Source organism: Lathamus discolor, chromosome 1, assembly GCF_037157495.1.
Source record: "Lathamus discolor isolate bLatDis1 chromosome 1, bLatDis1.hap1, whole genome shotgun sequence".
Taxonomy (NCBI): Eukaryota; Metazoa; Chordata; class Aves; order Psittaciformes; family Psittacidae; genus Lathamus; species Lathamus discolor.
Genome location: NC_088884.1, coordinates 24,273,675 through 24,300,495, shown reverse-complemented (window position 1 = coordinate 24,300,495; position 26,821 = coordinate 24,273,675). Strand labels below are relative to the sequence as shown.

The window sequence follows — 26,821 nt, the reverse complement described above, 5'->3', positions numbered from 1 at the left end:
ATTCTCCTTTATTGCCAAAACCTCCGAAAACTGATGTGTATGTCAAAAGAAGCTATTTTAATTCCCAGCATTACAAACATGTTTGATTTTTTAATTCAGTAATTTATTTAAGAATGTGCTTAAGTGTGTGTGTGTGTGTACTGGTAGTCGTTTTTCATGACTTACAAGCACACACAATCGTGAAAGAAAGCACTCAATTTAAAAACCTTTTTCATACATCTTGTTAAATTAGCCTCTCGCATTATAAAAACTAGAAACTGGACAATGATTTTTAGTAACAGAACTAGTAGAACAGAAACATTTGTATCTTTCAAGCCATTTTTTAATTGCGTGGGAAGGGAGGAATCTATTCAGCAAACTGAACGGCAACAACCTTAAATCATCTGTATGGAATATACACATTGTAACGGAAAATGCAACTCTTAAAGATAATCCAAAATCATCTTACCATCTTCCCAAGAGAAAGGCTGGGGTGACTCAAGTTTAGGCCGTTCAGGTAAGTGCATTCCAGTTTCGTTATTATAACCGATTCCTTCAGCATCTCGCCTAGCTTGCCTGAGAACTACACCTCCTTGATCTCGTAACCGCACTGCCGCTCTATAGAATATTGTATCTTTTGCATTGTATTTCATACAGTTATCTATGATAAGATTGAAGTCTTCTTCAAACTCACTGAGGTTTTTATAGCCTTGAGCCTCTAACCGTTTTCGCATAGTAGAGAAATCCATAGGATGTTTAATATGATCCAAATAGTCTGGAACCTTTGAATAAACATTTAAAACGCAAATGGGTAAAATTACCTTACTACAGACAAAGTAACATTAGCTATTAAATGATCCACATTTTAAAACATATTTTGTAACACCTCTAATAAAGAGCTTTGAAGTGCAGCTTATAAATGCACATCTTGATACTGCAAACATTCGCATACCAGCAAAAGTTTACATACTACAAGATTCTGCATCTTAGGTAACAAGTCAGATCTCTATTAACAGATGCTGAATCTACAAGTTTTTGTAATTCTATGGTTGTGTGTATATTATACATGCATTTATGCATATATATATACTTATAAATGCATGTACACATATAATATACGGCTGTATGTAGCATATGCACACATACATATATACACAAATTAAACATATATACATGTCTACATGTTATTTATGCACATGTATAGAAGTACTGTATATATACGTATACACACACCCACATTCTATCTAGTTTCCCAGTGAATGGAATTTCACCTGAAAATAAGAATGCAGTATCCACATTTTTATTTTGAGTTTGCTTTAATCAAATAACCTTATCATAAAAGATTGATATGAACCATGTTATTCCATATATGTATGTCCTAGAACTTATTTTAGTATATGAGCATAAATATGACTTCCTGCTATGAAAGTCTAAGTCATAATGCAAATTAATCAGAATAGAGATTAAAAGGTGTCCTGGGTTCAGCTTGTTTTTATCCTTCCTAGTAGCTTGGTGCAGTGCTGTATTTTCAGCTTTAGTCTGAGAACGACACTGGTAACACACCGATGTTTTCAGTCGTTGTTAAGTAATGTTTACTCTGATCAAGGACTTTTCAGTCTCATGCTCTGCCAGTGAGGAAGGGCACAAGAAGCTGGAAGGAAGCAGAGACAGGACACCTAACCCAAACTAGCCAAAGAGGTATGCCATACAACAGCATGTCATGCCCAGTATATAAACTGGAGGAGTTATCTGAAAGGCCCAGATTGCTGCTTGAGTCAGGCTGGGGATAGGTCAGTGGGTGGCGAGCAATTGTATTGCGCATCACTTGGGTTTATTGTCTTCTTTTCCTTTTCCCCTTTTAGTTTTATATTCTCCCCCCTTGTTATTTCCCTTATCATCATTATTATTGGTGGTAGCAGTAGTGGTTTGTGTTATACCTTAGTTACTGGGCTGTTCTTATCTCAACCCATGGGATTTACATTCTTTTGATTCTCCTCCCCATCCCTAAGGGGAAGCTGGGGCAGGATGAAGGAGAGGAGTGAGCGAGCAGCTGCGTGGTTCTGAGTTACCAGCTGGGGTTAAACCTCAAAAGGCAATGCTGCTTCCACCTCTGCATGCAGTGATTTGTTTCTTGTATTTAAGTGCCACCAAGTCCTACATAAGCACAAGGAAATACGGCTTAAACCATACCTCCTTAAGGTTCACTGGCTGAGCAAATATCCGAGCAGAATCCTTTTCCTGCAGCTGATCCAGAACTGATCGCAGAAGTACAGTGAATGGAGTAAGCTGAAGTTCCATAGCAATCTGCTCAATCTTGACCTACAGAAGTAGTAATTATCCAATTAAGCATTATTATTCCTTAAGATACCATTTTAAAGTTGCTTTGCAGCAATACTATAGTACTTCAGATATGAAACACCACAAATATATTTAGCTAAATGAGTTCAATGCTACTTTTAATATCATCAGTTTGCATTTGTCTGACACCCATTTTCAGCTAATGACTTTGTAGGAAAAAAAATATTCTCATCCCTTCATTGTACACTTAATTTCAGCATCTCAGAACTGAAATTTGTATTTTACCTATAAATCTATTTTGTTCCCATTTTTAACTGTATTTCTTTTGTTTGAAAAGATGTTATACAAGAACAGCTTCCTATTTTGTCAACAATACTAATTGTAATTGTAATAAAATTGTATACAGTTGTAATAACAAGAATTTAAAGGTAACATGTTTAAAATTAAATTTCAGTTTCAGTGCGACGTTCAAAATGTAGAAAGAGAATTTGCTGAACATCTGTAAGTTACACCAGATCAAAACAAAGAGTAATTTCAAAGATAACATGCTATATAAATTCCAAGAAAAAAATTTAGATAAACAGAATCAACATCTTCAAATACTTGCTCATCCTTCAGAACATTATTTTTTACAATATTACAACTCCTCTCCAGTTTTATTTTCAGCCCATTTGTAGAGTTATCAACATCGAAATAGTTTTGTTACAGCAAAAGTAAACACTTAATGACACATTAACGGTGTGCGTGTACACATATTATGGAAACATGTAAACAAAGTATACACATACAACCACATGCATAAAATACATGTTTATAAATAACAACACATAATACATATGTATTGCAAGTGATAAGTGAATGTTCAAGAATGATGCATGGAATTCCAGAAAGCACTCAAGAATTACAAACTGTATTAGCTTGCAATGAATGTGTACAGCTTGCAAACAGTAAAAATGGAATTGTGTTTTTATAAGGACAATTAAAAACTTGTAAGTACAAACATCTTGCTTTCACAGTTTTCATATAAAATACTATCTTTCTGCACCACCACTTCCTCAAATCTCTTCTCCCAGCAATGTTAACTGTAGAACGTTGTAGGACATAGATGCAGGTTTAGGGATTTTTTTTTTTTTTTCCCCATGGTTTTAGTGATAGAAGAATAGAAGTGCTACTCAGTACAGGCACATGTATTAGGAAAACATAAAGAGATTAAATTTTCTACACTTCTTCAGAAACCAATCATATTTGCAAGCCTAACAGAACGGCCTGTTAAACAATTTCTCTATAAAAATGCACACAGCACAGGCAACAAGCAGGAGAAGCTGGATGCCACTGTGATGCTAGAAAGCTATGACCTAGTTGTCATTACTGAAAAATGCTGGGGTGAATATCATAGCTGGAGTGTGACTATCGATGGCTATAGGCTGTTCACAAGGGACGCTGCTCTGCTGCGTAGTGATGGGGTCAGCAAGGCAATGGTCACAAAGAATAAAAGAAGGGCTTCTACAGGTCTGTCAACCAGAAAAAGAAAGTAAAAGAAAGCATACCCCCCAGGAATGTGACTGGCAAACTGGTAACAACGAATGAAGAGAAGGCTGAGGTACCCAACAACTTTTTTGCCTCAGTCTTCACAGGCGCTCTCTTTCCCCACACCTCTCAACTAGATGGACCTCAAGGAAAGGACTGGGGAAGCGAAGTCCCTCCCACTGTAAGAGATCAGGTTCGTGACCATTTGAGTAACCTGAATACATGTAAGTCTATAGGAGCTGATGAGATGCATCTCAGAGTCCTGAGGGAACTGGCTGATGTGGTTGCCAAGGCACTCTAAGATATCTGAAAGTCATGGTGGTCGGGTGCAGTCTTCAGAGACTGGAAAAGGGAAGCATTGAACCCATTTTTAAAAAGTGTAGAAAGGAGGACTCTGGGAACTACCGACCTGTCAGCCTCTCCTCTGTACCTGGGCAAAAAATTGAGCAGATCCTCCTAGAAGCCATATTAAGGCCCTGTGAAGAAGGACTTGGGGGAACTGGTGGATGAAAAACTGGACACAGGCTGGCAGTGTGTGCCCATTCCTGAAAGGCCAACTACAGACTTGGCTGCTTTCAAGGAAGCATGACCAGCAGGTTGAGCGAGGTGATTCTGCCCCTCTACTCTGCTCTCATGAGACCCCACTTGAAGCACTGTGTACAGTTCTAGGGCCTCCAACACAGAAAAGACATGGACCTGTTGGAGAGGGTCCAGAGGAGGACCACAAAAATGATCAGAGGGTTGGAACACCTCTCCTACTAAGAAAACGGGTTGCTCAGGCTGGAGAAGAGAAGGCTCCAGGGAAACCTTACTGCACCTTTCAGTATTTAATGAGGGTTTATTAAAAAATATGGGGACAAACTTTTTAGTACAGCCTCTTGTAACAGGACAAAAGATAATGGTTGTAAACTAAACCAGGGTAGGTTTACACTACACGTAAGAATTTTTTTACAATGACAGTGGTGAAACATTGGAGCAGGTTGCCCAGAGAAATGACAGATGTCACATCCCTGGAAAAATTCAAGGTCAGGTTGGACAGAGCTCTGAACAACATGATCTAGTTGAAGATGTCCTCATTGATTGCAGGGGCACTGGACCAGGAAGGTCCCTTCCAACCCAAACCATTCTGTGATTCTATGATAATTTTATGCATCTTAAACAGGTTGCATGAGTGCACGCATGCACTTTTCTTGATGCTACGTGAGGATTAGAAGACAAACACTGCAATCTTTCTATTGAAAAAACTGTGTGTGAGAATACTTAAACTATCTTTTCTTCAGTAAAGTTTCACCAAATTAAAAATTCCCTTTACCTGTTCTCTTTTTAATTTTTCACGCTTACGTATAAGTTCAATCAACAAACGTGCTCTTTCAAGATCATGGCGCAGCCTTTGCCAGTACTTCAATTTTTCTTTTAAGGCTTGCATTTCTTCATCGTCTTCTCTCTAAGAAAAGAATCAAAAGGTTTCCATGACATAAGGAACACTAACCTGTTTTTTTAAGCTATGCTATATGTAATTACAGAATGTATTTCCAGGAAAAGAGAAACTACTGTCTAATAGCTAAGGCACTTGATCATAAGCTTCATACTGCAACAAAAGAAGACCTCTGATCAGGGTATCTTCTAGAGTTTCTCAGCCATCTAGCTGAAAACAAAACCTACAAAAACTAGGAAGCAATCCTATGGTAAAGGCTATTTACATCAGAGAAAGCAATACAGTAAACAGCAATGCAGCAATATAACAGGCTGCAAAATAAGATTCAGTATTTTTACATTAAAATCCAAATCACGTGAAGATCATCAGCTTCTTCAGAAACTCAAGCCTGTGAGAAACAAATTCTTCTTGTACTCAACACAGTCCACCTCCTCCGCACCCAGAATTAGGGCACACTTGTAACAGAACGAAATCACTACAACTTCTGAGGACAGGAAATAAAAAGCAGTTTATAGTAACTTTATGTGGTACAGCAAATGGGTAATGCAGTAAACACCACCTTTCAGTGAACTGATGAAACAATTCACATATTTTTAGGAAGAAGCAGTATTTGAACACTTGCAATATTTAGTTTGATTTGCACATACAGAAAACAGAGCCTTTCTTTTTTTGAATATTCTTCGTAAGGAAAAGGAGGATATTGGAATACCACCTACAGTATTCAAACAGTATCTGTAATTCACAAGAAACAAGGCCATAACGAAGTGGAAGTCCTCATATTAGTACCAAGTACACGAAAGAAACATCTGGGTTGGAAAATGATTACATTTAAAATGAATATTTTATAAAAGAATCTCAAAAAGAGATCTAAAACTTTGCATGCTTGCCTGTAACTAGCATAATGCAATATCCACTTGATATGTAATTGTCAAATATTTTTTAAAACTAAAGCAAACAAAAAATTCTCTTAAGTTGTAAGAAACAGAAGAATAAAAAAGTCTGAGCAGACGAACAAAACCCACCATTACAAATTGTTACACTCGAAGGAGAAACCTCCTTAACAGAAGGATAATTTAGAAATATTACAGGCACTTTAAAGGAAGCTTGTGCAATTTTTCAGACAAAAGTTTCCCAAAAATAGAATCGTAAAAAGTGGCAGTTAAAAAAAGAATACTGAATAGCTTTGTAAGCGCTATGATTCTATGATCTGCATCGTATTTTATTGCTTTATACACTTTGTAAAATAAAGGCAAGTATCTGCGGAAGCTATAAGTTAGTTTTATTCAAATCTCTGACTTTAGCGAAGTTGAAAATACTTAACTATCAACTATCTCTGTATTACAGTACAGCAACCTGGAAACAGCAGTTTGTTCCTCTTTAGAAAGTTTGAAAAATTGTGGCTAGAAAATTCTAGTTCCCTTTTCTAATGACAATTACTACTGACAGTTATAATTTCTCTTAAGGAGTTAAGTTTTGACTTAGACACATAATTTAACTGTTGATGGTCAGAACTGTGCAAAGTAAATTCTGACAGAGAAAAATAATACCCATATTTTCAATTCCTTAACATTCTCAGACTGACTGAAAGTCTACAGTGCCACCAACTGCTGTTCTCCTAGACCCCTTCAGTTCTGAGTGTAAGTCCCATGTGTGGAAAAGTAACCTAACTGTTAACTGACATTGCTATACAATTTTTCCATAGCTTTACTGTTTTTCAGGACCAGAATTAAGTTGTGGTTATTGCTAAAAGTGGAAGGCTTGCCCTTTGCTTGCAGCCAGCCAGAGTCCACTCCTTTACCCTATAATTGCACAGTTCATGAAACTTGGGAATTGACTCTGCTCAAAGCTAAGTCAACAAAACCATGCTAGTTTTAGGGTGGGTAAGGAAACTTAAATAAGCAAGGAAAAATAAAGTAGTTACTTTGTTACAGCAAGCCTTGGGGTAGTTCACTTGAGACTTTAGGATTTGACTAAATTTGAAGGTATTTAAAAACATGAAAAGAAAGAAATCATTCCTTTGGTTGAACCAGTTGTTTAACCAATTTCATTCCATAAAATAGGCAGGCAGGTGCAAATCTGCAGATGTGACTACTAAGAGCACCTTGCTTGCTTTCTTTTTGTGTGCACATATACTCCCACCTTAAATGTCATTCCAGCTTGGAGGTTAATAGTAAGCCTCCAATTTTCTGACACTTCTATGCAAATTAGTGTTGGCAGACACAGTAACAATTGCTGAGATAAACCCTCCTCACCCTAAGCTATTTATTATATATAGTTTAGTTAGATTAGAAGATCCAGGCAAGCTGAAGAGAGCATGATGAACTGGTTTCCAATATCTAACTAGTAAAAACTTGGATAAAAATAGTTCCTTTTAAAATTTTTAGTTTTCATAAGCTTTTTGGCAAGGAAAGTTTCTATTAACTTTCCTGGTAAAGAGTTCTTCCAAATCTTTCTTTCTGTAACAAAGCCAGGAAGTTTCTTCTGGCAGACAACACAGAAAAATTTAGAAAGAAACTTTGTGGCATTTTCTGATGGACTCAGCTCTTTCTGAACACCAAGTATTACCTACAAAAAAAAAAAAAAAAAAAGCCGTAACTGACACATTTATTAATACTGAGGGAAGAGGAAAATACTTCTACATCTACACACAGAACATGGATCAACTGAGAACAGGTCTTCAGCTCCAGCTCTCCCCATGAGCATGCTACCAGTCTCTGCCCACTAGTAGGAACACTGTCAGTGCACCAACAGACCACTCCTTCCCCTAGATGTGAGTACATGGGGACAGCCTCACTCCCTACACAGACTGTAACTGATATGAGCCAAACAAAAACATAATTGGAAATTCTGTTTCCAATAGTGATGAAATTGGATCTTGGTCAATACAATTAGTTTCATGAAGACCCTCTGCTGGCACCTGTATGCCAATCAGTGAAAACCATTTAGCGGTTGCAACTTGTGTTCTTACTGAAATCTTCAGTGCTGATATGACCTTAGTCACCAGCACCTTCTACTTTGTTTCTCTCACAGCAGTTTATTACATACTATAGTAAGAGCAGCTTTAAATCAATCTCACTACAGCAGCAAGCTACCACACTTAGATTGCATGCCTTACTTTTAGTGAAGCATTCTTTAATTACAGAAAAAAAAAAAAGGGATATAAATTTATTAGCGTATTTCCAATAACCTTCCTGAATTTCTAGGTGGAGAGAGAAGTGACAGTATAAACCGTTCTTTCAGATGGTTCCTTTTTCCTGAAGATTGTGGGGTAGCATATAAGCCAAGATCTTCTTGCCTGGTTTATAACTTCTAGTTGATAAAACATCACCTCCAAAAGCATATCACAATTAAGATCTGAAAAACGTTCATTAGGAAGCAACCATAAATCATGAACCCTTCTCCCCCTGCCAAATTTGTAAACAATATTTAGAGAGGGATCAAAGCTAACCTCCACTAGGCATCCTGAAACCATTTTCAGGGTTTTGGTTCCTCATAGTAATATTTCTTTTCAGTTTAAATTAAAACAATAATTAATTAATTAAATAAAAATCTTCTCTGAATCTGTATGACATCAGTGTTTATGTTCCCCTGACTGACTGAAAACCTATTCGGGTTTCTTGATGTTTTGACCGCTCACATAAAATGAGATTAACAGAATTTTCCCATCTAGACTGAAATGAATTACCATCTATATTTCAAAAACTTTGACGCATTCTCAAAACAGCCATGGCACTGCTGTTTATTAAAGTCTTCATTCTGGTTTGGTTTATACTTGGAAAAATTAAGATGACTAATGCATCAAATGCTTTACAGTTATGACTACTTTAATAGGCATTCCAAATACTTATTGAAGATGGTATGGGCAATGTCATACAATCCTGCCATGTCACAGGATACTCCCTACTCACTGAAAAGCACTACCATCTATATATTTTTTATCAATAGAATCATTTAATACTCAGCTCTGCTTGAAAATTGCTTTTTCTTTACAAAGTTAATAGAAGTTTTTACAAATAAAGTTTCAGAACTACCCGCATTTTTTATAAACCAGTATAAACAGTTTCCAATTAATTTAGAAAATATTTTCTAAGGAATAGTTCATAGCTCTGAAAAGAAATAAATAGTGTTTGTACAGGAGTGCAAAAAATGCAAACAGATTCTAAACAGCTCCTAACCCTTATTATAGAATCACAGAATCATAATCCAACTTCAATAATTATCTTTTATTTTGGTAGCTACTATTTAAATATTTAGAAATGTCACAGACTCATTAGGCCATCTCAATAGGAAAAGTACCTCCCACCTACCACCATTAAGTGTATTTTTTTCAGACACTAACTATAGCCTAGGTCTATACTGCCACATAACCCTCAAAACTTTGGTGCTTGATTTTATTATTTTTAAGGACTCAAGCTCATTTAAAAAAAACAACCCAGCAGTCTACTATCTGAATAATATAATTTCTTCTATTATTAGGTAACCGCCAGGCACAGCTCTTCAGAATAGAATCTTCTCATAAAGGACTAAAAGATTAGAAATTTAAAGTAGAATGCAAAATATTTTACAGAAGTTACGGCACCCCAAAATGGTATTAAAATGGAGTAATACAGAAGCAATGAAAGAAAGATGAACAAGTGGCCAATTTATATTAAAACTTAATGCCATCTAAAAGGAATCCACCTAAATTCCACGAAAAGGAAGTTGAGCATCTCAGCTCTGAAAACAATGAGACAGCTGGGACTGTTTAGCCTGGAGAAGAGGAGGCTCCGGGGGGATCTCACCAGTGTATATAAACATCTGAAGTGAGGGTGTAAAGAGGATGGAGCCAGGCTCCTTTCAGCGTTGCCTGTGACAGGACCAGAGGCAGCACAAAGTGAAAAACAACAGGATCTCTCCAAACATCAGAAAGCATCAAGTGTGACCAAGCATTGGCTTGTAATGCAAGTAAATGATTATAAAATGCATTAAGTTCTAGAGGCTATTTAATAGGAACAGTTCCACTGGAAGTTAAACACCTGGAGAATAAAAAGAACCAAAGACCAGCCAAAATCTCTAATGTCACTGAAGAGCTGCTCGCATCACAAAAATGGGAAGCAGAGGTGTATCACCTTCTGCATGACATACATCTGGAGTGCCTGCTTCATTGTTTTTCAGCAATTCTGACTGCTAAATTCATGCAACTTTAATCAGCCTAGACGTATTTTAGCTAGAATGATTTTTACCTGAACAAAATACCAGCATAAATTTATGCTTGTCTATAATTCCACTTAACTATGTCAAAATTAAGAGTGGAAACTCGTCTTTGATCTTCGTCAACAACTTGCTCTTTATTCTGTTACTGCTGAACAAGATGGGTAATAAGGATCTGAATTTGAAGACTGTAAACTAGAATGCCTAACCTCTACTCCGCAAAAATCCCAGGTTTTCTGAGCTATAAGCGTCAAAGATGACATTCACTTTGCACTTTTTCATGTACTTAATACTAGATTTATTTTAATAACCCACAGCACACTGAGTTCCAAAAAACTACAATACTAATCAATGAACACTGATATCGGGATAGTTTCAGTGACTGTGCTTTTGTGAAACATTTAAGCAAAACCAAAAAAAACAAACCAACATACACACACAAAAAAAACCCAAAATCTTGCAGAAATATTTTTCTTTTCACGTCTCAAAAGGATTAGATAATCCCCCATTCCCAATATGGGACGTATTACTTAAAAATAAGGTGAAGAATTTACTCAGTCCTGAGTAAGAGAAAGTCTTCACTCTGGTATCTTTCCTGGTTAGTTTTTTTACTCTAAAATAAAGATTTTCTGATTTCTTCTTATTAGTAAAAAGTGGGTCACATACCTGTTGTGTGTTTCTTTGTGACTGTAAACTGGACTGCAGCCTTCTCAACAGAGGAACACCATTCCTAGACAGTCTTTTAAGCAACCAGTAACTGTGCACTCGTTCAACAAATTGCTTCTTCCGCTGAATGGCCACCTGATTCATAATCTTATTTAATCTAAAATATGGAAAAACTGATATTGTATTTTAAACAGCAAAGCATACAATGTATTTGTCTATGGAAATTAAACATCAGATATAACATGAATATGTAACATCAGTGATCACTGTATTACTAATTTCTTTCAATGACATCCATTTCAGTACAACTATTTCTGAGCAGTCAATTACAATCACATGCATCTGCTTATCACTGCAATTTCTACTAAATACATTACTTTATAAAGCTAAAGTGTATTTTTTCATTATCATTATCCAAGAGCAATCCCAGATTAGGGCTGAGAATAAAGCTTTATGTAAGTTTCACAATAGTTTTCCTATTAAAATCAGAAATAAAACTCTAAATCCCTACAAAAGTTTTCAGATCATTCCTTGCTATCTTCACACAGAATTAGTAGTTTATCTTAAAGACAATGTATCTTCAAACATTTTACAAAAAAGCATGCAACAAAAAGCTTGCATTATTCATTTACATTTTTGGTAAAGTGAACAAAAAATGTAAACCAGAACAACACTTACTATTTTACTCCACACATACAAAGAAAATATCCACACAGAGAAGATGCAAGAGAGGATCATACGAACAGTTAAGCGCTGTATACTGATTAAACAACCAGTATTTTCTCCATAGTTATTTTTTAGAAGATGCAAATATTGTTTACATATACTGTTTACAAATACTCTAGTGAAGTACCGCAAGAAATTCACAACCTTGACTCTTAAACAATGACACACTGACTCACACACAACACTAACATCCCAAGACTTGCACCAAAAAAAAGTTTATCTGAAACAGATCTTCAACCCTGTGCCTGCAGTGTCTTGAAATAACATAAAATAATAATTCTAAAAGATAATGGTTGTAGAATGAAAAGGTTTAGTCTTTGTATGATATTGCAGGATTTGTCACTGTTGGCAGCCCTTGCAAAATTAACTTAAGATGTCCTAAGGCACCAACCCCCTGTTATTGTCAGAGGAATTGTTCATTCATTTTGGGGCAGGGGTGACCTGGCGAGAGAAAAGGATTTCTCTGAGCTGGACTTAAAACCAGTTACAGAAAGGATAATATCAATGAACAGAATCTGTTGGTTCTTCACTCAGTGTATTACTGCCCATAGCAAAACTCTACAATGGACAGTATACTTATCAGAGATTCTCCAATAAAATTTAATACCAAAATAGGAAAACTTAAATTCAAGAAGTGTCTGATTTGCAGAGCACTACCACAAGGCATTTAAATAAAAATCACAAACATATACGCATATTAGTATTGTTCTGCTTTTTCCCTTTTAATATTTGGAATAACGTAGTTTCACAGGTAAATGGTAGAAGCAGTCAAACACCTAAGCAGAATGTAATGCTAGAAGTAAACCTTAGCTACAACGCGTTGTATGAATGCCTTAAAAACTTGAATGACATTTTTTCAGACAGGCACACAAGTGAGTTCATCCCAAGTTCAAAGTTCACCTAGCCCTGGTTGTTTTTCTGGGTCTCCACAGAAAGTACAGTGCAATAGGTCTTCTCAGTGCTATGCTAACTAGCCACACTGCTTTCAGTCATCACAGGGTAAAGGCAGCGCAAACACAGGTTTTCTTCAAAATACGGTGCCATTGTGTCCCTTGGTTCCTCAGTGGCATTATTTTTCAATTAGCAACTAAGCCAGTTAGGCATTTTACCTTAACTTAAAGCTTAGAAAGTCTGCAGATGAATTTACGACTGTCTTGTAAGTCTTTCACTGAAGAGCAGAGGCAGGCTCCACAAAGACTTACTCAATGCAAAACAGACTTTGATGTGACGCTATTAAACTTCAAACACAACAGAATTACAATTAATTACAGAATGCAATAAAACTGAAATAATTAATTTCACATCTCTCTTGGAAACAGCAAAACCTACTGAACTGAGCCAAAAAAGCACATTCAAATATACACCTATTTGGAAAGATCAGAGAATCATAACTTAACATGAAGAAAGGTGCCTTGGCTTCATGCCCATCAGATGTGGCAAGACTAAACAAATATCTTTAATTACAGCTTGAAGTACATTTAAGTACATTTGCCCATTCACATTACAAACCATTCTATTCATAGACAATTATAATAGTAAAGTGCAAGAATAAGCTTAGCAAAGATATTCACAGAAGATATTTTCAAACTCTCAAAATACAAAGAAAGTAATTTGGAGTGCAGAAATGACCTTACAAGGGGTAGGAATCTACTGCTCTCTCTAAATAAAACCAAATACTGCCTGTAAATATTTCATTTGGAAATCAGACTTTGGTAGTGGCAATATAGCACTAATCACCCCTTAATTTCTCAAAATACAGAGGTCAGAGGCTCTTCACAAGGCAAGTTATATACAGAGCCTCCACATTTATCTTAGTGATATAATAAGGATGTTGTATCTGCTGTTAGCCCCTGAGAACCCACTAAATATAGTGCAGTACTTTGATCACCTTTTTAGTCAGATACTTCCATGTCGACTTTCACTGTTTGAAAAGCTTGAAATTTTGATAGACAATACAACCATTTTGGAGAAATACAACATGATTCATCTGCTGCTGTAGAACCCCTAAGGTAGCACAGACAGTGTACTGATTTGAAGCTCCCACTTCTGATAGTGCTACCGCATTGGGAAAGTGGTTCTCACAAAGATTCACTTAGATGCAGGGAAGCTGAACACAAGCATGAAATAAGGCACAAAGATATGTACTAATCTTGAACAAACTCCTTTCTGCTTCCTTAGCTTGAACTAATTTGTAAATGATGAAAATAAAATCTCTAAGGTCTTAGAAGAGTTTGCTGCACATTCCACTTCCTCTTTTTTCAAGCAATGTAATTAAAATAAGAAAAAATACTGGGAAAAAAAAAAAAGGTGTGCATTTATGTATTTGAGGCAGGTAATGGAGAGCTGCTTGAAAACTTTATAGTTTTGCAATGCAGGATCTGACTTGCACAAGACACAATTAACCGCTACACTACACCACCAAATCCCCCATGCAGAGGCAAGGTTTACATAACCTTGATCACTTCCCAAACTACATAAAACACCTCAGCAAAGGTATTGTTTTGCTAAACTTTGTCCACCTTTCAACATTTGTTAAGACAAAATTCCCAAGAAGCATCCTGAAACAGACCATGTTAAGTGCTAAATGCTTTCCTCTCAAAGCATTTAAGCAATTAACACAATTAAGCTAAACCTGTAGCAGAACAGTTCTTATACTGTCAGGTGCTGCAGCCTGAACCATTATTCTGAGGCCTTAAGATAGAGCTCAGTGTGTCTCACAGAATGTTGTTCTTCCCCCAACTTATCAGTTATTTAAAATAAACTGAAAGAAGAACTAAAAAATTCTTTAAAAGGTGGCCATGCTCCCATGAAATACAGTAGCTGCTGTATGTATCTGGTCCCATGAAAGAAGCATTAGGCTTCAAACTCATGACCACTGCACCCTTTTGATGTTTTGGCAACACCAGTCATGCTTCCTCTTGTTTTTTCCCTTTTGGGGCTACATTCCAAGACTACACAGATGTCAAAACATTTTTCATGACCATTTTATCTGTGCCACAGGCAAGTGAGGAAGCCAGTACTACTTCCCTTCCTCAGTTCCACTGGTATCCAACTGTAAACCACTGTGACACCCACTACAAACACCATATGGACGTACCATACAATTCCATGCTTGTATTTAAACAGGCAGAGATCCCTCTTCAGATGAACCTTTCAAATAGCACCTGCAGTATCCAGCCTCAAACCTTAGTTCAGGCAAAAGTGTAAATTACAGCACTAAACCAACTCTGCATTTACAAAAACAACGGAAGGATGAGGAGAGGAAACAGGTTATTTTTGAAAGAGTAAGATTCAAATAATTAAACTTAAAATGAAAGTTAACATGCAACAGCTTTGGTAAGAAACTTTATCAGCTGCTCTAAGCTAACCCTCTCCTCAGAGACTTTTGATGGATCATCTACCCTGCAAAGAGTAATACTCCCAATGCACTGGTCAAAGCATTCAGAAAAAGCTGAGTGTTATTCCCTCATCTTTAGATAAATACATAAAATAATTTTCACCAACATGAAGAGATGTGCTCTTGTCATATTAGCAATCTCACAGCTTTGTTATTCCCCCTCACAAACCCCTTCCTCTCCCAGTTTCAGGTACATGTCACTGTGGCAACTACAGCAACTGGTTGCAAGAGAAGTGAAAGCAGTATTTCTGGTGACTAAGCTATGCGGCAGTTTAACGCCGGAAAGCCAGTGAAATATAATCAGCCACTTTTCTATTAATCATCACTAACCACTCCACAAACCCCATGTGCTTTCTAACCCCAGGGATATCATTTCAGTGTTACACTGTATCAAGACTTCTACAGCACCTCTCCATTCACAGGTTCTTGAAATACAAACTGTAGGGAAAACTTCCTTAAGCAAATACATGATTCTGACTATTACAATAGTAATTTAGGCAGAAGGAACTGAATATGAACATTTTAGATTAAGAAAGACCAAATACCCACTAAACCAAATCAATTTTTAAACATGAACCAAACATAGTTTAATTAACTATACTCGTCCTGAGCCTCCACTTTCATCAATTTCTTATTTTGCATCTTCCTTTACCATTACAGCTGTATCAAAAGTACAGCTAGACTAGAAAAACTAAATTATACTCTAAGATATTTAGTATCACTGAAGTACCAGTTTCTCTTGACCTATAATAATACCCATGAACAATCAAATGATGTTCCACTTCACTGGGCAAATAAAATATCCCTATTTTCCCCACACAAAGATTGTAGATAAGTTTCTAAAACCTGTCAGAACAAAACAAAAACAAAAACAATCCAAATTGAACAAATTGTAACAAAGTACACTAAATTTGAAGAACACTGTAATGTTCAAGCCTTGCTCAGCAAAGTTCCACAGAACATACCGAGGTTCATAGGAAGCAAGAAAGACAAAAAGTACCTACAAACAATTACAGCAATTCCAAAGAGACTAACTGGAAGAGAATAAGAAGAAAAAAAATAACAAAACCAACCACAAAACCAACCAAAACACCAAACCCTAAACAGACCAACTCAGAATAAAAAGCTATGGAAGTATCTATTTTGGGAAATGGAAATACTCTGGGGCCTTGCCAACAATTTCTCCCAGCTCCGTATCCAAAAACTTCAGCTTTCAAAGATGAGAAAGCCTGCTTGGACAGATGAAACCCTACTCGTCCCACAGAGATCCTTTGGCAGCAGCTGCTTGTCTAACAGTATGTGTAAAACTCACCTTTCAATACAGTTTGGGGTTTTTTTAAGCAGTGGACAGTTTTGTTGCTGTGCATGTTTTTGTTATTCCCTCCCTCAATAAAAATACTGTTTACTGTATGATTTGTTAACTAAAAAAAAAAAGAACCAAAAAAGCCAACCCCAAACAAACCCTTTCCATCAGCTTTAAAGGCAACACCAGCAGATGAATAACTATATAAAACTGGAGTCAATTTGCATACCTTTAGTTCCTTTTGACAAAGGGTAATGGTAAGGTTTCTTTTATAACTAGCCAAAGTCAGTGGTGTACACAGCAGGGTACATATCAAATATTGAAAAGGCTGACAGTGATTTCATTTAAATTTCTAAGCAAGCCTGCAGAATCCCTGTGTGACAAATACACACTTTCCTAATTGTAACTGCTTTCCAGATTTTGTATTGAAGATTTGAAAAAACAGGAATGCCCCATTCCTGAATCCCTTCCCTCACTAGTCAAATGCAACGTTTAAACATCTTGCAGCTCTTCCTTTTAAGTGGTATGTTTTAAAGTTCTAGTTGTTGAATTTGCTTTTCTCTATGCTGAGAATCCAACAATCCAACAGTATATATTTTATCTACTGATACATCTTCTGAAGCCTGAAAGTCTCTCTAGGTCCCTGCTTTTTTTTCTGTATTTACTAGTATTAATATAGTATTTGATTTTGACTGAACATGTAGGAAGTCCTTTTTCTTGCTTCACATGACTGTGACACCAGGCATCTATTTTTCACTGGATCAAGCAGCTTGTAAGATTCTTCTTGGATAGGAAAGTAGAATATTGAACTTCAGAGTTAAAAAAACGCTGTTATTTCCGTCAATTCTCCATTAGTTGTAACAAGTGACTTTGTTTCTATTTTAGCAACTGAGTTTGTGGTCTTCCAAAACTTTGGATAAGGAAAAAATAAACCAAAATTAAAAAAAAATATTTAAAAAAACTCACCAAAAAAAAAACACTTTGTCACACTGGAAAACCTGCTTAGTCTTCTAAGAAAAATCACATGCATAGATTTACTTCTGCCACTTTCTATATATAATACTGAGTCATAACTTTTCCTTAAAATTACTCAAAAGATATCTCTGTGCTTTTTTTGTAGCAGTCATAGCCATACCACATGCAATTTTGAAATGTCATCTCAAAAGGCTAAATGCTCATCAGCAGAAGATAAAAGAAAGATTGCCTTTCTAGCTGTTCTAGATATCTACCAATATATCTCAGTATCTATCTACTAGTTTTTGTGCATTCAGGCAACGCATTCTCAAATGTTTTTTTGGTATGACGCAAGATGCAACACCCTCTAACTGACAAATCTAATGAAAGTTCACATAACTAGTGAAACTCAGAAGTACTGAGAAATGGAAACGCGAGTTTTTATCTTCATAACTGCATAATTTCATATATAATCATTGTGAACTGAAACCCTCAGAGTATACACAAAAATACTCATGGTGTACCTTACAGAAATAAGTACTAATTTCTGTCTTAAGCTTCTTTGACCTGGATATGCAAAATAACCAGCACACAGGGAGGAAAAAAATAAACAAAACTGTACAGCATATTCCTGTATCCACTTTGTAAAACAGGCATATATAAGTAAGAGAGAGAGAGACAGGACTTCCATCCTTTTTTTTTTGGGGGGGGGGGGGGGGCAGAGAGGGGACGAATCATCATTGGACATCCATCAACACGTGGCTTTTAATACCATATATACAAACATCTTCCCCATTATTTTCACTCAGAATCAAAATCTACTTTTACAACTTATCTAGTAAATCACACTTTCTCGAACACATTCTTATTAAATAAGCCAGTGTCAAGGCACACTAGCTTGAAAATAAAGCTCTAAAGCTACCTTTATTTTGAAAAAATACCACTGAGGCAATGTTAGTGAACACTGTAGTGGCTCTTATCTTGACTCAGGCAAAACTGCTTTTTTATTTAAGCAAATAGGGCAGGATGACAGTAGCAATCTCCATATGTAACAGAAAGGTCTCAAAGTCAATCTTACAAGAAACATCAGCAGACGATGACTGCTAGCATCCCCTTCCACTTTACCTAGGTGATTCAATCATCTCATTATTAGGTACAGCCATTAAGCATACTTACATTATGCCCTCCTGCAATTAAATGTATTTCCACATGATTTTGTGAAAGTATACATACATTTATTTTCAAGGATAACAGCTAACAGACATTAGTCTGATTTAGCTTTCAATTTTCTTTGCAACACTGGCTCTTGTAGTATTTTTCAATGGCTTTTTAATGCTGAATTTTAAGCAGCATTTCTTAGTCTCTTCCCTGAGTTAAAAACTTTCTGAAAGCATTAGGCATTCAAAAAAACTCAGTACCTTAAAAACCATTAAAATAAATTCCCAAAAGAAACACAGAAGCCACATAAATGATTCCGTGAATGCATTCTAGAAGAGTCTTAAAGGCCTTGTAAATATTCCTTTCCACTCATACTGTGTTTGATCACTTTTCTGTTTATTTATTTTTCTGATCCACACTTCATTTTAAATGCAGTCAAGGTCCCTGTGTTGAGATAACAAGACTATATTTAATTATTTGGCAAAAAAGTTCAGGATAATTCAATTGGGTAAGTGATGAAAAAAAAAAGGGAATACTGGTTCTGCCTTAAGGACATACAGTAACAGAAATCCAGTTTACTACCAGGAGCAATATACACTTTCTAATAAAAAGGTCAACACAGAAAAAAAGAGTTAACGTGCAGCACATCTGATTTCTAAAGGAGCTGGAAATATTCCAAGAATCTCAGCAATTTTTGCTCTCAGTTCTCTACTCACTACTTACCTACTTTCATAAGAATCTTTAAATTCTCTTTCAATGATATGATGCAACACAACTGATGCATACAACATGGTAAACAAGTGTAACACCGCATTCTTATTTATTTTGAAAGTGAAGCTTTGCTTATTTTTTTTGCTCTCTGTAAAAGTATTGCATTTCAAATGCTTTTTTAATTTCAGACACTACAAATATACCATGCAGAAACCAAAAGTAAAGATAAAAGCAAGTATTTATATACCTTAGAATATTTGCTTCCACTAAACAGAGTTGTATTTCCATGGATGGTATTTCAATAAAGCAGATTACACTATCTCAGTATATATTTTGAAAATATTGAAAATTAAATATTTTACACCACATTCAATTTACCCCAAGTATATAGCGTAGTTTCACACAATCTTTAAAGAACATGAATATTGACACTGGCTTTTTTTTTCATCAAGCAAACACATTTTAAATGCCTCTTTTGACACAGAAGATGAAGAGATTACAGCAAAACCATATTATTTGTACTAAAGAATCAAATACAAGAAAACAGTTTCCACAGCTAACACTGCAATTCTTCTCCTGTGTGTATCCATCCTACTCAATGGATAAGGCAGCTGTTATAGAGGACAAGGATGAGCAGCAGCAGAGGGGAAAAAATAAATCCACAAGGTACAGATCACAGAGCCAGTACACAATACCTAACAGAGAAACTAGATTTAGATTGTCAAGTCAGTCCTAAGAGCTGGAATCTCATAACTTGGAAATTTTGGGCCACAATCTAAATAACACAGTTCTAGTATTTTATTAGGGGGAAAAAAAAAACATTTATACACTAGGCAAAATCCAACCATCACACATCATCAGTGGAGTATGAACACTGTAAGAACAAATGTATCACTGTCTTCAGAAAAACTAACTGGTGGCAGCAGGTCACTTTTCAAATGATCATTTGCCAAGATGTGCAGGTGCCATCTGCCCCTCCCACACAAGAGGTACAGTTTCAGAGTGTCCCTTCCCAGTCACCCCCCCAACCTAACATGGGGGCTCTGGCACTTCTCAGAGACACAGAACTTTCAGTCTAAAACTCATTTCTGCTTTAAAAAAAAAAAAAAAAAAAAGGAGCAAGCTGATGGCTGACGAATGCAAGCTGTACAATGTAAGCAATCTTCAACAGTTTCATATTTCAAGAAATATTAAGTCGAATTTCCTAGTAAAGAGGTAATGCACTATCTGATGCAAATCATATATATCTAAGCAGCTCCCCAGTGGTCCCCCATATTATCCTAAGTGCAAAGTGAGTTATTAAGAAGTCAGCACTGACAACACTGGAAACTGAAGTCACCCTAAGGCTCTAACATCACCTACTGCACCTCTGGAAGTGGATACTTAGGTACAGACTTTCTAGAAGATAGATAGGTGCCCAGCATTAAGAGATAGATAGATAGATAGATAGATAGATAGATAGATAGATAGATAGATAGATAGATAGACAGACAGACAGACAGACAGAAAAAAAAAGAGACAGGAAGCAAGCATACATCTCCTATCATCAGTGGTTAACAACTTCTGATCCTACACTCTTGAATCAGTAACTCACAGATGACAGCCTGAGAAGCCACATAATTAGTTTACACATGACCTACAGAATGACAGTATCTATGTAGTTTAACAGCAAAAAGCTTGGAGTATAACATCTGTGTAAGAAACCCTGATAACTGAAAAGTGCAGAGCTCTCAAAATCAGTGGTGTAGTGACCTGACCTACAAACAGATACAGAAATTAATGAGCTACAAAAGCTGCAATTAAGAAAGTAAACCAAACACCTCCACGCACGCCTTTGTTTCCAGAGATGTTGAAAACACATTAATTTCAAATTCTTTAGGAAAACAGCACTAGCGTTTAAACACTGAGCGTATATGTTTCTTCTCTGATAATTTAAATAGCTTAATAGCTCTTCTTTGAGATGTCTGGAAAGGCAAATCATGTTTAAACTCCAAGGGAAAAAAAGCACTGAAAAACAGATTAAAGGGATCATTTAAATGAAGACTACTATGAAATGGTCCACATCACTCTTATTAGTTTATGGGTATATGGGTATTTAACTCACACATACACGACTTCTGCTCATGCTAAAAAGAACAGCCAAAGAAAATCAGACAACTGAGATTTGGGTCTGCAGCACAATTCCTTCTGTTCTGCTTTTAATTCAGGTATCAGTTTTCCAAGACTAAGCACATTCACATTACAAAGAGTACTTAAGCAAAAGTCCTTCTCAGCTAAAGACAACCAATTTATAATAAAGCCCAACTTCAGAATAGTTTTAAACTGTGCCCTTTTTTTGTTCTTTTTTTTTTTTTTTTTTTACACTTCTGACACAGAATACAGGAACTATACTTGTGTCCAGCAAAGAGGAAACTGAGCATAAACAGAAGCTGAATCTCTCTGCAGCCTTGAAAAGAAATCTAATCATTACTTAAAAAAAAAAAAAAAAAAGGAAAAAAAAGGTCTTTGTATTTCTGTTCCTGGCATCTAATGACCCTTTAAAAAATAAAACCAATTACATTACCCTTTTAGGATGTGGGTTTTTTAATGAAAGTTACCAATGGGAAGAACATACATTCCAACCCTCAACTCTCACGTAGGTCATATTCCTTCTTACTTGGTCTTAAAAAAGCAAAAACAGAACAAAACCACACTACACCTACCAATCACAACTGTCTTAATTAAGACAACGCCAAAGTCTTTAATATCAACTCCCCACTCCCAAACACAACAGTACCTATTTAGAAAACAGTACTAGTTGCTCACTATCAATGTCAACTTTTCTGCACTGCATCACTAAACAAGAATACCATTTTACCGAGTAAATCATAACAGAGAACAGTCAATCAATCTGATGTTTGTAAACACGACTGAGAACTAAAGGCTGTTTGTCAAAGTCAGTCAGTAAGTAGCTATTTACATTAATAAAACTTACTATGGGAAAGGACTGCAGTCTCAAGATACGCATTTATTTAGATTAATTTAACCAGCCTTAACTGTCCACTACCTGAGACCTGGGAGTCAGCTTTCAAAAAAGCATTGTTTGTGTTAAAAGCCCCTACTGCCTTAGCCTTCAGAGTTCTGTCAATCCAAACAATGAACCTGCACATGGAAGCAGCTCCTGTTTTGACAAACTTTCTAAACTACTGTTCTTATATCAGTAGTTGAATTCAAGGGGTACACAAACATACTGATGTTTTAAATGCTGCAAACTAAACAAATACTCCATAAGGACAAACTTGGCTTTAATCCCAATAATCCAATTCTGCACTTCTTAGCCCAGAATATTATGTCCCAAATGCTCAGCAAAGCCAAAACTGTATCTTTCTACCACAGAGATTTCCACCATTGCTCAAATCCCAGAAACACTGTTGAAATGCATCTCAGATTAACTGGAAGAAATCTGAAGAGATGCTACTGTTCTTTTAAATTAAGATATAGCTAAAATAATAGAAGCTCATGCTGAGCTTTTAAACTCCTGAAATAAAGATATTAAGAATCTTCATTTTGCTCCAATTCCGTTATTACTTAGGAAAACACCACTTGAAACAGCACTGCTTTCTGATGTGTCACTTCACTAGCCTCAACAGATCTAGAGCCATCCACCAGCCCCCCAGTCACCATTCTTAAAATACAGTAATATGGCATGTTACATGTAAAGAGCAATTTCAGTTCTGGTGACCATGCTTTAAATTTGCACTCATGTAACAAAAGTTCCTCTAAGAACTGTGAAAGATACACTAATATAAAAATCGTATTAAACAGAACTTCTTATAAAGTGTAACTCTTTGTAAGCAAATATAGATTAGGATTAAAACTCTTTGTCACATGCATTAATTCATTTTGTTCTAACAAACATTTTACTGGTTATTGGGCAGATATTTGATAGCCCTGTAACTCCATTTCATTTATTTCAGGCTCTAACGTGACACTAAGCAACTAATTTACAATCAGTTACTTACTAACTTTTCAAAAAAAAAAAAAAAAAAAAAGTCTGCAAGGCACCAAATTCAGATTCAGAAAAAACCTTCTGAAAAGTTTCTGTACCCGACAAGGGCAATACTTGCTGTAGCGATTTTTTGTACTACTTACAGTAAAAGTTTATACTTAACTTAGGTGAGATCGACACAATTCATCTTACATATGCAAACATAATTTTCATTTGGGGGCTCTTAAACTTAGGAGAAGTTCAGATTCCCAAATTATGAATACAGATAACCTTGAACTTGGCTGTTTTTTTGTTTTGCTTTTTATGCGAAGGTCAACTCCACATGCCATTCTGAATTCACTGGTTAATTCTCAACAAACAGTGACGACAACAACTGAACACACAACAGATTTGGTCTGACAAAAAATAAAACAAAACGGTTTCCAAAGACATAACAGACCACTTACTGATTTCTCTGGGGGTTATACTGAATTTTTAATGCAATTTCACAAAAGTAAAATGTATGCAATAAACATTAATCCTCTCAGTATGGCAATTAAAGAAAGATGTAAGTAACGCAGAGAAACTTCAAATTGTTTTGTGAAAGCATTGGTTTAAAATTAAACAGGTAATTAAGTAAGGGTTTCTCTCACTTGGATGGTTTGCTTACCTCTGGGGGGGGATATAAGGAGCAGATACCGTTGGCATAACTGTACAGGGTTCAACCACGGTTTTCTTGGCTTTTTTTGTCTTTTTCCTGACTTTTGATGTAGACCTAGCAGTTCTGACCGATCCCTCCTTTCTACAAACACCATTTTTTATTTCAGCTTCTCCATAAATATTTAGAGGTCTCCGTGTGCAACCTGGTGGAGTATGTACATCGCAATAGGCAGTCTTTTTTACAGAGAATGTTGTCCCACTGCCAGTCAGTTCTTTCACAGGTTCCATTTTCATATATAGACCGGCCTTTTGAGCACACGTCACATGGAATGCAGTATAGCAGTTTGCTTTGTGGCACTGGATGCAGGCACCAACACCTTTCTGTTTACAGAGGTAGCACGTTAACTTCCATCTGGCTGGGGGAATGTTCCTGACACCATCAATTGGCTCAATAAAAACTGTATTGGCAAATCCAACCTCTGGAATCCACAAAGCACACACCACGTGTCCCCAACGATCATCATCTGTCTTTTTAAAGGCACCTCCCTTGTTTGGGCACAGCACACAGTCTACAGGCCGAGAACGGGACTGCAGACAGTGTCTGCAGAGCCACTGGCCCTCAGGTATATATGGCACCCCATAGCATTCCTGATGTACTGCTAAATTACACATATCACAAAACAGGATTACATTGCTGTTCTGACATTCACCATCCATGCATATACAACACACCGCATCTTCATCAATTAAAGATTGATGATCACCCTGTTTTTGGTTCTCACAATAAGACTCTTTTTCAAACCTATCCATAAGGAATTCAAACATATTTTGTGAAACAACTGACACTCCATCACCTTTCCGCTTCTCATTTATTATTTCTAACCACGCATAATCTTCTTCATCCATGTCATACTCAACTTCATTATCAAGTTCTTCTGCTGACTTCTCAATGAATTTGTAATAAACTGGAGGTCTCCGAGGAGCCGAAGGGGGACTGTACTCAACAATCCGCACTTTTGGTTCCGGAAGAGGAGTTGTTGTAGCAGGTATACCGTGTGAGCTCGGGAGAGCTTCATTTTTCTTTTTCACTTTGTTATTTTTATGCCGTTTGCTTCTTAGACATACTGGTGGTCTTTCACTATTTTCTTTATTGCTGTTGCATTCACTCATCTCCTGGGCTGTAAGATCATCTTCTAATATAATCTCTAAAGGATCAAAGATACTGATCCTATGCAGGCGACCTTCAATTTCTATTTCAACCATTCTTTGAGCTTGAGCATATGTCAAGGTTTCTCGCGTGGGGGAGTGCTTAATACTGCATGGGGAAGAAGAATGCCTTGCTGCCGATACCCGATGACATCTTCCTTTTCTCCTCATTTGGTAATGTTTACCTAAAATTAGAGCAGCAGTTAATATTCTGAACTCTAAACAATCATATGAAAATACTATTTTTTAATAGCAAGGAAAAAAACCTTCAGTTTTATAGCCCCCAACCTATTTACATACTAAAAAAAAAAAAAAAATGCTGTTACCCTTACTTAATAGGACTGCTCACACCGGTTTGTCCAAATTTAACCTAATGATAAACAGTTCTCCCTAATAACACCTTCTGTATGCAACCACAGCTATACAAAACCCTTCATACAAAACTCCTACAGGAGACCTATCAGTAAGGCCTCTGCACAAGAAAAAACATTTCAGAAGTGCCACACAAAAAAGTTCACATTAGGTACATTGTAAGAAAAACTTAATCATTCCTAATACCTTAAGCATGCCTGCAGTCTGAATTCTTTTTTTCCCCACCAGCAACAGGTTACTCTCTCCAGACGTCCCCCAAAGCAAGTAACATAATTGTAAAAAGAAAAACAAGCCTTCCCCTCATTTTTTTTCTAGTGCAATCTGAAACAGTCACATTCACAACTCAATTCCTACAGTGATACTTAAAGCTAGAAAAACAGGCATACTTCCAAATTTGGCAAGTATGCAGTTTGACAGCTCTTTTTTTTCACTTTCCTCAATTCTTAGCCAGCTTATCATTCATTACAAAATGACAAGAACACAATTAACATGCAGTGCACCGTAACTGCGACTAGGAAATATTCTACTTGTAAAATAGACTGGACTTAAAGCAAAAAACCCACTCCTGCACGTCAGTGTGAGTGTGAGTGTACATGCACCTTTCTCCTTTAAGAAATTCTTCAAGAGTTCTGCTTCTCAGAGGAACTGGGGCAGATAAAAATTTCCCTGTCTTTAAATCCAGCCCCAAGCTCTTTAATATAATTTTAATGTTTATCACCTACTGAAAAAATATCATTCCACTACCATACAAAAAGACAGCTCCCATCCCCAAAGTAACATGACTAGGATAAGCATGTATTTGGATCACAATACCTCCCATACTTATGTCTTTTGGCATTCTGAAGTTGTTTGTTGGTTTGTTTGTTTGTTTCTTCCTATGAAGGCTGAAAAGATTGTAAAACCAATACCCTCTGATAAGGTCAAGTTTAAAAGTTCTATTCCTTTCCTTCTTTCTTCCTAATAAATCATTAATAAACAGCAAAATTCAGTGTCAGCCACAGAACAAAACTCTTGATCTTTAATCATGGGCCTAAAGTATTATCAGGGCTTCACTGTTTCAATCCTGCACTTCAAGTCAGTGTCATGTATTGTCAGAATAATGCAACTAGTGTTAGCATGTATTGCCAAAATAGCAGAGAAATAGAGATCAAAACACAGCTACTGTTGAAGACTAGGGTATCTGTTTCAGGAAGAAATAGCAAGGACTGGAACAATTATACATAAACTACTCCATGTAGCCTGCCTTTTGTTTAGTCTGTGATGCCAGTTTCT

General features: G+C 36.4%; 1 protein-coding gene across 9 annotated transcripts in view; it reads right to left on the bottom strand.

Annotated features, from left to right (window-relative positions):
* BRD1 (bromodomain containing 1) overlaps positions 1-26,821 on the bottom strand; it is a 70,612-nt gene that overhangs the window by 31,347 nt on the left and 12,444 nt on the right. For all 9 annotated transcript variants that reach the window (XM_065665309.1, XM_065665315.1, XM_065665302.1 and 6 more), the window contains 5 exons: positions 23,982-25,362; positions 11,096-11,252; positions 5,117-5,248; positions 2,170-2,298; positions 449-761 (listed from right to left, as the gene is read on the bottom strand). In XM_065665309.1, coding sequence (XP_065521381.1) covers positions 449-761; positions 2,170-2,298; positions 5,117-5,248; positions 11,096-11,252; positions 23,982-25,348 — 2,098 coding nt within the window. In that variant the 5' untranslated portion in view covers positions 25,349-25,362. The remainder of the gene's footprint in view (positions 1-448; positions 762-2,169; positions 2,299-5,116; positions 5,249-11,095; positions 11,253-23,981; positions 25,363-26,821) is intronic.